The 13,338-nt window shown below is 36.6% G+C and overlaps 2 protein-coding genes across 2 annotated transcripts; one reads left to right on the forward strand and one right to left on the reverse strand.

The window, feature by feature from the left end:
- Positions 1 to 132: 132 nt before the first annotated feature.
- LOC145946205 (uncharacterized) lies at positions 133 to 6,079 on the reverse strand. Its single transcript, XM_083055730.1, has 8 exons — positions 4,454 to 6,079; positions 4,242 to 4,371; positions 4,023 to 4,149; positions 3,779 to 3,955; positions 3,519 to 3,667; positions 3,290 to 3,423; positions 2,958 to 3,054; positions 133 to 1,835 (listed from the first exon to the last, which is right to left on the reverse strand). Exon 8 carries the CDS (start codon positions 652 to 654, stop codon positions 133 to 135), a length of 522 nt encoding a protein of 173 aa, XP_082911856.1. The 5' UTR covers positions 655 to 1,835; positions 2,958 to 3,054; positions 3,290 to 3,423; positions 3,519 to 3,667; positions 3,779 to 3,955; positions 4,023 to 4,149; positions 4,242 to 4,371; positions 4,454 to 6,079.
- Positions 6,080 to 6,757: 678 nt separating this feature from the next.
- On the forward strand, positions 6,758 to 13,303 carry Pmp70 (ATP binding cassette subfamily D member Pmp70). The gene is made up of 12 exons (XM_083055328.1): positions 6,758 to 7,025; positions 7,105 to 7,150; positions 7,212 to 7,399; positions 7,500 to 7,569; positions 7,724 to 7,821; positions 8,258 to 8,438; positions 8,517 to 8,729; positions 8,813 to 8,882; positions 9,026 to 9,501; positions 9,749 to 10,048; positions 10,270 to 10,431; positions 10,589 to 13,303. The coding sequence occupies exons 1-12, from the start codon at positions 6,910 to 6,912 to the stop codon at positions 10,664 to 10,666; spliced, it is 1,998 nt and encodes a 665-aa protein (XP_082911454.1). The 5' UTR covers positions 6,758 to 6,909; the 3' UTR covers positions 10,667 to 13,303.
- Positions 13,304 to 13,338: the final 35 nt, after the last annotated feature.

Raw genomic sequence — 13,338 nt, forward strand, 5'->3', positions numbered from 1 at the left:
AAGCAGTGGTATCAACGCAGAGTACTCAACCGAAATTACACCGGTTTCGATCCTTCTCCTCTCTCGCGAAGAGAGAGATAAGGCGAAGCGGAGAGAAAAAAAAAAGAAGCAAAGAGAAGAGAGAGAAAAGACTCACCTCTCGCGGTGCAGCAAGCAGATGCGCTCCTTGGCGACCTTCAGCTTCTTGGAGATGATCTTCTTGAGACTCTCGACGGTGTCGTTGCGGTCCACGGTGAGCTCGAACTGGCCGCCGGTGGTCGGCGTGATGCACACGGTGATCTCGTCCCTGTCGACAGCGGCGGCGGCGGCGGCGGCAGCGGCAGCGGCCGCGACGCAGCCACACCCCGGTTGCGGCAGCGGCGGCTGAGACTGCGGCGTCATCGTCGTCGTCGTCGTCGTCGTCGGGCAGGAGGTAGTTGCGGCAGCGGCGCGCGGCCCCGGGGACGCGGCTCTTATCGAGCCTCCCCGGCTCTCGCGACACTCGGCGACTCGATTATCGGCGGAGGCGGAGGCCGCGTCACCGGCGGCGGGGGCGGAACTCGGCTCGTCGTCGAGCGTCCGTCGCATCTTCGAGGAGGAAGAAGCCTCGTCGCTCTCGCCTCCCCCCATCGCCGCTACGTCCGACGTTCGCGGCGGGTCCGCGGTGTCGTCCATCCTGCCACGGCGCTACGAGGAAGGTTTCGGGGGTTTCGATTACTCCTTTTCGGTGCACTGTACGCGATACGATGATAAACTACACGCGCGCGCGAGAGAGAGAGAGAGAGAGAGAGAGAGAGAGAGAGAGAGGGAGAGAGAGGAGAATGCGTGACCTCCGTCTACTGCTGCCTTCTTCTTCTTCTCTTCTTCCTTCTTCTTCTCCCTTTCCTTTTCTCACCGCCGCCGATTCCTTCTTCACCTCCTCCGCTCGCGGGACCTCGCGCTCTCCTACGTGTTCGCGGCGCGTACGTCGCCGTTGCCGTCGTCTATTCTATATGCATGCACCTGCACCTGTGCTCTTCCCCGGCGTTCCTGCGCGCCGCGCTTCTCCTTCCCCGCAAGAGTCCCAAGAGCGTCGACGTAGCCGAGGCAGCCGGCAACCCCGAAGAGAGCCGCGGAAACGCGCACGCGGCCAAGAGGAAACGAATGAAACGAGGGAGGGGGAGGGAAAGGGTGGAGGGGACAGAAGAAGACAGGCAGGAAGAGGAGTGTTGTACCGCGAAAGAGAGAGAGAGAGAGAGAGGAAGACGGATTTTCTCGGCGGAGTGCTCGATGATGATTCTTCCCTTATGACGTAGCACGATCGATAGCGATATAATAAAAACGGCGATTCGCGAAATCCGCCAGTTTCACGAGCAAGAGAGAGAGAAAACCACTGATCACTGACTCCGCTTCTCGATCGACACTGTGCGAAACACCACGTATACCGCGCGACGTCTCTCTCTCCTACCTCCTTCCTCCTTCCAAGCAGCAGCGCACCTTCGTCGCGCTCTTTCCTTCTTCCTTTTTCTTCTCCAAGTTTTTCGCACTTTTCCCCCCCTCTCTCTCTCTGCTTACGAAAGACCCTCGAAAGATCCCTTTTGTACGTGTGCGTCTGTATCGCTTCGCTGGCTTTCTCACGCGCACGCACCACGCCACGTTCCTACGTACCACGACCCGTCCTCGAGCGATCGAACCCTGCGACTAGCAAACGGAAAACCGGAGCTCCCGGAGCTTCTGCTAGATTCCCAGACCCGGCGGCCGCCGAACCCGTTCCGTTCCGTTCCGTTCCGTGAGCGAGTGCGCGACCGAAGACGCACGACGCGGCCCGACTTGAGCCGAGCGTTGCGCGGGCTATTTGAATTGTCGTCAAGCGCCAACTTTCAAATAGAGAAAGAAATGGCTGCGTTCTCGAAATATATTCATTTTTTTTTAAAGCTAAGCTTTTACGACTTTTTAATTTGGCGCGACTACTCTTGAATTAAGAACAACAAGAACGATTACTAGGAGTTTTCAAAAATTTCCCAGAAAATAGAATATCGAAAAGAGTAGAAAATAGAAAACACTTTTTTGTACTATACTCCAAGAAGAACAAATATTTATAAGTAAAAAGAAATAACATGTTTCATTGTTAACAATAGATGCTAGGAAAAAGTTCAAATTTAAAAATTTTTGAGAAAAAGCACTTGTATTGTGTGTTTCAAAAAATATCCGTAAAAGAAAGCGAAGAATTCACAACAGCAAGAATCTTATATTAATAAGAAATTATATTAATAAATATGTATTGTTTTGTTCTTGTTGTTGTTTTGTTTCTCTTTTTGTGTTCAATATCTTTTTTCTGATAATATAAAAAGTGTCCCAAGCATGGCAAAAAATATTTTAGATAAAGTTTGAAAGTTATAATAAATCTTGATATCGATGATATTATAAGTGATCTATTTATATAAAATTGCTGAAAATTAAACTTATCTATATTATTAATTTTCACATTTCTCAATAAATCGAACATTGTGAGGATTTGTATTATAGATAGATCTGCAGTTAATAAAGAGACAATTATTGATGATTTATACATCTCAGTTTAAATTACAAAACCTCTCTATGATCATAAGATATCTTCACATCTAATAGTTTCATAAAAATTTCTCCTAAGAAAACACTCTGACTCCAAGAACTCTCAAATTACTTCTAAAATATATTTTAATGAGTTCCGAGTCTAATAATAATTCAATACAGTAAGTATTTCAGAATCAATTCTTGTGCGAATAAAGTTATTGCATAGAATGCACCAAATTACCTTAATTCTATTTAGGTGAATATGCATATATATTAGAAAAGTATAGAATAATTTCTTTAAATATTTTACTATGTCTATGAAAAAAATGACACCGTCTCATTTGTCTGGAAAATTTTTATGGAATCAAAGAAGGAAGGTTTCGCAATTGCGATGTAAAAAATATGAGTCACAATTACGGTGTCTCAAAGAATGTTTTATATCTTACCAATCTTAATTTGCTCTGGATCTACAATAAACCTTTCTTCGTTGTAGCAATCTTGTATAATCTTTCTTTGTATAGTAATCCTTCATGCCTCGTATATCTGTGACATATGTAATATACCATATATCATGTAATATACCATATAACAATATTAATGATTGCAGTCTTACGAAAAACAAATTCTACATTAAACTCTATCATATACAAATGTATATATACACTTTTCTGAATGACATTCTGATATAAACTCTCAGTAAACACGATTTCATTTTCAACTTACACATCACAGTTTTACAAACGGCTTAACAGAAAGTTTCAAATAAACGAGAATTAACCTTAAACTCCTCATCGGACCACAGAAAGCCATTGTACATAACTTCAGGGGATACCAATTCGACCAACAAGCTGACTATTGTCAGACCATCCAAATTGATAGAATATCAATCCGACTCCTTGTTGCTGCAACTAGCTTAAAAAATATATTCAAACTGAACGTTAGGCTGTTCAAATGCAATACTCATCTATCAAATGACATATGATAAATTGCTTTGTCGAATTTTTTACCTTTAAGACGTCTATTAATAACATTTTGTTTAGAGCTATAGTTTCTTTATCGATAGAATTCTCCGATGGTGATCTTCGCGGACCGTGTCCTATTTTATGCCGGCATGAAATACCGACGAATGTCGCTGTGCTAATATGGTGCTCGTCATCTGCGGATGAAAATAATAATAGATTATTTAAATTCTATATAATTCATATATTAAATATAATATATATGAATTTTATATAGAATTATATATAATATATATATATATATTTACATGCTGAAATTGACCAGCAAAATTCTGTGTCAGAATGCATAAGGCATTGCAAACATTGTGCAGTAATATCTATCAGAGTTTGCATCGCACGACATGACATCTATTGCTGCAGAAAATCATTGATCCCAGCATCGACAAGCAAATTGTGACGTTTTGAATAATTGGAGGATACTTTGCCTGCGAAAAGAAATGTGTCATTTCATATTGTATCTCACTTCTGCTCGATTGTACATCAAATATATACCAAGTAAATCCAAAGACCATGCTAATATATAGGCGTCCAGGCTTCTGGATTTCCATTTATGAAATGAATCTGCTCAAAATAGTGTGGATCTCCGCTATAATGCTCTCTTCAGTATATTTTGATTTGTCTGCAAAAATTGTAATTTATATTATTATTACATATTACTGTGCTCATAACATATGTATTTAAGAGTAAATGAAGTATGTTGTTGACATATACCACGATCTGGCGAACATATTTCGACACATCTTGGGTATTCGCGCTGCGAGAAGGCCTGGAACCGGCGCCGGAAGTAAATTTTCTAACCTCGGCCAGAATGTCGTCGTATCGTGCAGCATTCTCGAATCGTCTATAATAATGCTTCAGTTATAAGTCATTGTCCAATTACATTTGTATTTCCAACTAATTCGAGCGAGGTAAATTCATCATACGATAGTATTATATAGCAGCGGTACTCTTCATTTAGAGATTATGTTGTAACAAACATATACCCCCACCCTCTCCAAGCTTGGCGTGTTGCGCGTCCCAAGAGTGGCAGCACTGGCCGCCACTTGCGTACTTCGGGTACTTCCGTACTTCTTCGATTTCCTCTTCCTCTTCTTTCTTCATGTCGGATCTCGGCGAAGGACGGCAGGTACACCTTTTATATAAAAAAATAAGATTATTTGTAAGTATTCGCGTTTCTTTTATTTCTCTCCTTTTCTGTCATCTTTCTTTTAGTTTAAGATTTAAGACTTTAATAGGATAATGTCCTATTAAAATTAGTTATTAATTTTTCTTTATGTTTCATTTAACATTGTTGTGTTATTTTTAGGTGACTATCGAATGTTTGCTTTACAGCCCCCTGCCCCCCTCATAATTTATGGTTTTATTGGTTTTTTATCATCTCTTTATGTGGTGAGTTATGTTTTACATATTCAAAGTTTTTTTATGACGTACAACGTACATGTATCACTCACCGATACGCATAGTAATAAGTTATTTAATGCAATTATTTAATCGCTGCATTTTTGCAAAATAAACAATTAAGCGAGATGACATTACAATTTATTTCGATTACATTTTCTTCATGTTTTGCACTTAAGGAAACTTGTTTCTTCCGATAAAGCTTTTATCGAAAGAAAATGCTATGTAATGATTGTTTTATTTTATTTTAATCTACTTTACATAATTTACATTTATTATTTTACATTATATTTATTTATTGCGCAATCACATACATACATTTTCTTATAGCGCTGTCTGTGTTGTGCAAAGTTAAATATTCATATATTTTTTGTGCACAAGTTTTGTCTATTTCTGACTTCTTATATCACAATGTAAATTCAAATTTTGAAATAGCTAAATATTTAAGTTGTGAGAGGAGAAAGAGAGAGGTAGAAGAAAATTGAAGAAAAAGAGAGAGAGTGTAGAAAGCGTAAATGTAAAAAGAAATTAACATATTACATATAAAAAGCTGATAAGAGATTTTCAAGATGTCTGCGTTTTAAAAAATTTTTTTTATTGTAGCATATTAAAATAGAAGCGATAGAAATCAAGTGCATTTTTTTTCTTACGAAATCATCGAAAGAAATTAGAACTTTTTTGTCCCTTTTGTCCACTTATTTATCTATTTGGTAATGTGAATTAATAAAATATATCGAAAACTTGCTTTTTAATTACATTAGTAAATATATGTATAATTGAATCGTAAACTGTATTCTACATTTTTAGTAAACTTTATGAGTATTTATCACAAAAAAGCTATTTATATTAATCCACAAGTCTTGGAAGGAGAGTCTATATATCATTTTCTTATACAGACAGCACTGTAAGAATATATTAAAAAGGTGATTTTTATCTCAACATAGTATTTTGCAAAAAAAAATTGCATTATTTATCGCTTTTAACATCAATGTGTCAATAAGAATAAAGAAGAGTCATTTAATAGTCACTTGAGTTATTTCGTGCTAGAAACAATTGGTAATAAAAATGTCTTGTGTAATACTTCATTAGGCAGAAGCAATAATTTCACAAATATCCATATTTATCAGTAAACGAAAGATGTTTTAAATATTTTAATATTTATGATTTATTATATATATATTATATATATATATATATATTATTTATTATTATATTCTTGCATAATTTTTAACATATACATATATCTATTTATATAAGTGTTGTAGTCTCTTTGATTTCTTACTTTTCTTTGACATAATCGCAACATCATTCAACAGTATGATTGTTTTAAGAGCGAGAGAAAGGAGAAGATAATAAAAAAATACATAATATTAAAAAGATATGATGCATAAAAAATCAGATAATCTAAAGTAAATTTTATATTAATATTGTTTCAGGTTTGATGCATTTTCCGAAATAAATAAAAGGAAAGTTTGCAATCTCTGTGCACCAATGGAACAATATGGAAATTGTTTCCAAGCACCGCTGTGCATAGAATGACACAATGACACTGTCATCAGATTCAAAGCGATTGTTGCAATCTCACAGAGTGTTATTCCGCACTCTGATTACGTGAGATAATCGCATTTGTAAAAGGAGGAAAGAAGAAAAAAAGGTATATATATCTCATCGCGCAGAATGCAAAGTACGATTTAGGTATATATATGCGCGTTTACGCGAATATCGCTGATTCACAACTGCAGCCGATTCAACTAACAAATAGATTGACCCATTCGTCTCTCTCTCTCTCTCTCTCTCTTCCTTTCTCCTTCCCTCTTCCTTGCCTCATCGACTCCCACCAAGTCCAACCTGTTTGGCTCGGCTCCGCTCGACTCGCTCCTCGCTTTGGCTCGGCCTTTTGCACCAAGGGCCACGCGTGATGCGCGATAGTTTAACTGTCGCACCAGGACGGTGCAGCTGATACGTATACTCGAATTCCGAAATGGCACCAGCGATCAGCAAATTCGCCACTAAACGCACGTTGGCCGGTGCGGTCGCGATCAGCACGCTTATTTGGATACTGAGGAACCGCAGCAGGAGACGGGCGCCAAAGTCCAAGTAAATTGCGCAACAATAATTTCATCTTGCGCTTAGCTCATCTCTTCGCCGAGATCGTAACGATGTAACTTTTTTGCAGGAACCAGTGGCCGGTCAGCAATGACATTCAATATGTCATCAGGGAGGTAAGAGGGTAATGTAGTGTCAAGTGCTGAAAACAGGATTACATTGATTGCTCCTTTGCAGGAGAAACCGAAGGGTCCCAAGGCGCAGGTGAACGCTATCTTCTTCCGCAGGCTGTGTCAATTACTCAAGATCGGTATCCCCGGTATACTGTCGCCAGAATTCGGCTATGTTCTCCTGGTGGCGGCTTCTTTGGTCGCTAGGACTCTGTGTGACTTGTGGATGATCAACAAGGCAACTCTGATTGAAACGTAGGTGGTGTTTTTTTTTTTTTTTTTTTTTTTTTTTTTTTTTTTAGTGATATATGGATAAGAAGCCTTATCTCTAACTTAAAATCTTGTATGCCACCAGATCGATTGTCAGCATGAACGGACCATTGTTTAGGAAAGATTTGTTAAATCTCTTTGCTGTGATACCAGTGGTATGTAAAATATATTGTATAATCGATTCAAAGATTATTCTCATAGTCTGATAATTGAAACTATTTGGGCTATTCAAACTATTCAAACAGCTTAATGTTAGTTTAACAATTGAAAGAAATTACTGGTATGTTCTACATAATTGTATTTATTTAGATATCGCTCGTGAACAATATAATGAAGTATGGCATAAGCGAAGTAAAATTGAGATTACGTACAAATATTACACGTTACTTGCTGGAACATTATCTTAAGTAAGTAACTGATATATTTTCTAACTTTTTTTATTGTAGGTTTTTTTTTATAATGCTAAATTTTTGACTTTTTGTAAACAGATTAAATTTACAAAAGACCTAAAATATGCCTACATTCTGAATTTTCACATTTTTACATATTTAATTTTGTTAATCATTGTAATCAGCATTCTCATTTATAATAAAACAACAGTGTCAAAGGTAATATACTTATTATGCAAAGGACATTTACATGTCTGCATGACTTTGTTAAAATATTTAAACGTTATCGATATTGGTAATATTGTTAACTTTTGCTTAAATAATTCATGACTGAAATAAATTATCAGGAAATATATTAGACAGATATTTTATTCATTTAAGCGATGCATAATAAAGTAACTTTTACTAGCAATTAATTTGAATATTTAAGAAACAAGTATCTCTCTTTTTGCAGAGGCTTTACCTATTACAAAATGAGTAATTTGGACACTCGTATCGCGAATCCGGATCAACTTTTGACTACAGACGTTGATAAGTTTTGTGAAAGTTGTACAGATCTTTATAGCAACATAGCAAAGCCTTTGTTAGACATTAGTATCTATGTATACAGATTAACTACTACTCTTGGAAAACAGGTATGTAACATAAATATTGTCCTTATGATGCTTTAGCCAACATTTCATAATAATTTACGTAATATTATTTTATTGCAGACACCATTATTAATACTCTCCTACCTCGTAATATCTGGTACTTTGTTGACTCATCTTCGCAAACCGGTCGGAGCGTTGACTGTCAAAGAACAACGACTGGAAGGAGAATATCGTCATATCAATTCAAGATTGATCACCAACTCGGAGGAAATAGCCTTCTATGGAGGAAATAACAGGGAAAAATTGACATTGTTAGCTAGCTTTCACAAACTAGTAAGTTGTTTGTTTAAGTTGCAGTTATGTACCTTTATTCAATATGTTGTTATTTTTGCATTGCGTTTTCTTTTCCGTTATAGGTGACTCACCTTCGTAAATTCCTCGAATTCCGGGTTTTCATGGGCGTCGTAGATAACTTCGTTGGAAAATGTACAAATGTTATTTACATATAGTAACATAAACGGCACATATCGTTAACATACATATGCATATAGTTAACGGTATATGCTGTTTTTGTTTTCAACAATTGTGTATGTTTCTTAATATTATTACTGCCACTTATCTCTTTTCAGATTTTGCCTCCATTGTCGGCTTCTATGCGGTGAGCATACCCTTCTTCCAGAAAGATCATCCCATACTCTCCGGCACGATCAATCATAGATTCAAATCGTATTACACATATGGCCGAATGCTGGTGAAGTTGGCCGAGGCGATCGGCCGATTGGTGTTGGCCGGCAGGGAATTGACGCGTCTGGCGGGATTCACGGCTCGGATCACCGAGATCAAAACGGTTCTCGACGACCTGAACGCTGGAAAATACGAGAGAACAATGGTCTCTGATTTCAAGAACAATGCGATCGGTTATCCCGGTGGCGGCAAGATTATGCATCGCGATAACATCATACTGTTTAATCAAGTACCACTGGTGACTCCGAACGGAGATGTACTTATCAAGGAACTGTCCTTCGAAGTAAAATCCGGCGTGAATGTGCTGGTTTGCGGTCCGAACGGTTGCGGCAAGAGCTCCATGTTTAGGATTCTTGGCGAAGTACGTGCTCGTTATCTCTACTGTGTTGGTTTATTGCTAGTTCTTATCGTACTCCTCGCAATATATTTGCAAAATTCCGCAATATACATATAGTGTCAATTAAATCGCATTGTAATTTTTTTTTATATTATAAAACTGATATAAAGAGTGATAAATTAGAAATTCTGCTATCTACGAGATAGCATTAAGTGGTTTTGGCAAATTCGGATTTATATCTATTATTGACTTTACGTATCGTAACGTTTAGCTGTGGCCGGTCTGGGCAGGATCTATTACGAAACCACCGCGCGGTAAACTATTCTACATACCGCAACGTCCTTATATGACGCTGGGCACATTGAGAGACCAGATCATCTACCCCCATACGAAAGCCGAGATGAAGAGACGCGGTAACGCCGACGACGAGGATCTCAACAAGTTCTTGCAACTGGTGCAATTAACTCATCTACTGGAAAGAGAAAATCTCGCTAACAGTGAAGGACAAGGTTGGGACGCGGTGGCCGATTGGATGGATGTTTTATCGGGTGGCGAGAAACAACGTATAGCAGTGAGTTTTTCTCTTTCTTTCTCGCCTCTTCATCTTTTTTTTTTTTTTTTTTAAATCAACATGAATTATTTTTACGACGACTTGTTCGTACTACACATAAAATTATCCTTGACTTTAGGTCTTAGGAATCAATTATAATTGTTATGTGAATATCATCGTCATCTTGAAATTACGTGCTGTTTGTTATAAATATTCATCTCCAAATTGCCTCTATTATGCAGATGGCTCGGTTATTCTATCATAAACCGCAATTTGCGATTCTGGACGAATGTACAAGTGCCGTCAGTGTCGATGTTGAAGATTCCATGTACAGATATTGCAAACAGGAAAACATCACGCTGTTTACAGTTTCGCATCGTCGTTCTCTTTGGAAGCACCACGAGGTATTATTGAGTTTTTCGAATAGTTCATTTTATGGTTGACATACATATATTTGAATTTATTCTACTTATTCTATTTATCATTTATATACCTTCCGTAACTTTTATATATAGTCTATTATTTTATCATTGTTTAATAACTTTCTCTATGCATTTTCAGTACTATTTACACATGGACGGTCGAGGGAGTTACGAGTTTAAGCCAATCGAACTTGACACGATAGAATTTGGATCGTGAATTCTTGTGTCCCTTGCATACGCAAGAACGTGTCTGCATGCAAGGGACATTAAATTTAGCCTATTCAATTTTAATGTTAAACAAAATTTAAGTATCCGCACAAAGACGTTTAGGGGTTATTTATAGATTAGGTGCTCCTTTTGTGAGTGTAAAATATAGAATGTATAATATACAAGACATATCTACAGAATGTGACATATGATGGAGTAAAAGTAAACGATGCGATCATTCTCAGCGCATCACTATTCTTTCATGCAGGTATTTGAACTTGCGATGCACAATGATATATTTTTCTACCAATGTTTTTATAGAGATATAATAATATAGTTCCGGAATGCACCACGAGCTTAGAATGTATATGACATTGTCATATATATGATACTTTAGAGCCTCGGTGTAATTCTGTAAATATATTTCATAATCTTTATGTAGATTGATTATAATGTGTACATTTTTAACAATATTGTATTATAATTGAGAGTTCTTAAAACTTGTATATACATATATTCAAATAAAAAATATGATCAAAAATAAAAGAAAATTTAATACAAAATAATTTCAAAAATAAAACACCTCAAATATTTTCTTTTTTTCGTTTCAAATTCTTATTATAGTTTAATAATCCGATTTGTACATTCTGAAATAAATCAGAAGCAAAATCCAGAATAGCTTTTTAATTGCGTAATCTTTCTATTACTTATTTTTGAATTGATATTTCAAATGCAAATTGATACTTTTTTACATAATTATAATTCATATAAAATTTCGCTATAAATGACAAGAGCGGTTATTAAAGATTGAGATCATGCGATTACAAGTTTTAAACATAGATTTATTATTCATTTCTCGTGATCCGCACAATTCACACAGACTCCTTTATAGAGATTCTTACATCTCGCGCGATTCATATATTATAAGTTTACTGTTGTTTCTTTTTCTCTCTCTTTTTGAGCGGCGTTCAGTAAAAATAATCTTATTCAAGCGGTAACGAATGACACTTGATTTGTGCAAATCTGGAGGTATCAAAATATTTTCTATACGTTACAAGGAAAAACGATGACACTTTTTCTTTTCCGATTTTCTCTCGTGGAGCGTCACAAATTACTTCTCTCCAATCTGTGTTTTCCCTTGTCATTCTTCGTCGGAATATATTTAAGGCCGTGTTTATACTTATCTCGCAACATAGGAAACCACGATGTGTGTGTGTTTGATCTTGCATACAATTATTATCGGACTACTTTTATCCGCCGATCTTTTCGCGGCGACTGTAAAACTTACAATTGGAGCGACAAGTGCAATACAAGCAATGACGACAGATACACAGGAAGGATGCACAGAAGGGATGTTCCAGAAGAAGAGCACGAATGTTCTTTTCCGTTCGCGTGCATCTTTCTCAGCATCCGAGTCGCCTTTGCTTGTCAAATTTTCATACATCGGCGGCGAAAGAACGCTGCGAAAATCGCTCCATATAAAGCCATATCCTTACATTCTAAGTACACATAGGTATCGACGATAGATTTTGTTTTATATCTTTACACGTATAAGCTCATTACAGTTACGGAAACGTCCTAAATCCTGCTCGATATACTATGCTCGATGTACTCTCTCTTTCTCTCTTTTTTTTCTCAATCCCTATTTTTCTCACTCATCTTAAGATTATCTTTTTGTTGACTAGTACGCAGTAATCTTATACAATAAATTATAAAGATATCCTATATATCTCTTCTTATCGGCGATGGCGCTACTTCGTGATTTGTGTCGCGTAATGTGTTCGCCATAATTAGCCATAATTAGGATGCAATGTGAAAAAGAAAAAAATGCTCATGTTCTTTTATTTTTATAAAATAAAAGGCACACAAGTTTCTTGTTTTGCCAAACGTTCAGTCTGTTTTGGGAAGATCGTGTAGCATCATCAGAAATTCAAAATATAAAGTGCGAATTTATTCTAAATAACATATTAATAGAAACGATCTCCTGTATTATTGTGCATATAAAGTGACATTCATTCTGATTCAGCTAATTGTAAGTCACTCTTAAATGTGTTAGCGCTTGTATTATTTTATATGTTAAATTGTAACTTTTATTCGAGAAATAACGCCGCAAGATGTAGACATATATATATATATATTTGTATTTAATTTGCAGTGAAAAGTATATGTAATGATATTGATTTGACATTTATCCTGTGTCTGAAAGTATTTTGCACGCAATTTTGCATTGTTAAAAATATGACGTCAGATAAAGAATCAAATTCTTGATTTTTATATATATAAGCGATTTCATTACTCATGACTCTCTTATACATATTTTCTTAAACCACTCAGCAAAAATTAATAGGAATTTAGAAAGTAATTTGTGCGAAAATATAGGATTCGCCGATGCATCTTATAGTTGCAAAAACAAATTAATAAGCGAGTGAATAAGTAAGTTATGCAATGGTGCACTTTGGTTTCGTTGAAACTGCGTTTTCACGCATCTACATTGTAATGAATATTAAAAATACTTTTCACATAGATATACATCGATTAGATTCTCAGCCCATGACACGCAGGCCTCTGACGACTTATGTAAATATACAATTTATCTAAGGTATACATAATAAATCAACAACATTATGCTCAAAGTAAAAAAAAGAAACTTGTGAAAAAAATGGACGTCTTAAATTATTCTAC

Source organism: Prenolepis imparis, unplaced genomic scaffold (assembly GCF_030444845.1).
Source record: "Prenolepis imparis isolate NDT839.2.m4 unplaced genomic scaffold, iyPreImpa1.0 SCAF_15, whole genome shotgun sequence".
NCBI classification, from domain to species: Eukaryota; Metazoa; Arthropoda; class Insecta; order Hymenoptera; family Formicidae; genus Prenolepis; species Prenolepis imparis.

What these genes read in the sequence shown, in the direction of transcription:
- LOC145946205 (XM_083055730.1), bottom strand. Translation starts at nt 654, where the DNA reads ATGGACGACACCGCGGACCCGCCGCGAACGTCGGACGTAGCGGCGATG.
- Pmp70 (XM_083055328.1), top strand. Translation starts at nt 6,910, where the DNA reads ATGGCACCAGCGATCAGCAAATTCGCCACTAAACGCACGTTGGCCGGT. An exon ending in CTACTACTCTTGGAAAACAG is followed by an intron (nt 8,439 to 8,516) that starts GTATGTAACATA and finishes ATTTTATTGCAG; the next exon opens with ACACCATTATTAATACTCTC. An exon ending in TGTTTAGGATTCTTGGCGAA is followed by an intron (nt 9,502 to 9,748) that starts GTACGTGCTCGT and finishes CGTAACGTTTAG; the next exon opens with CTGTGGCCGGTCTGGGCAGG.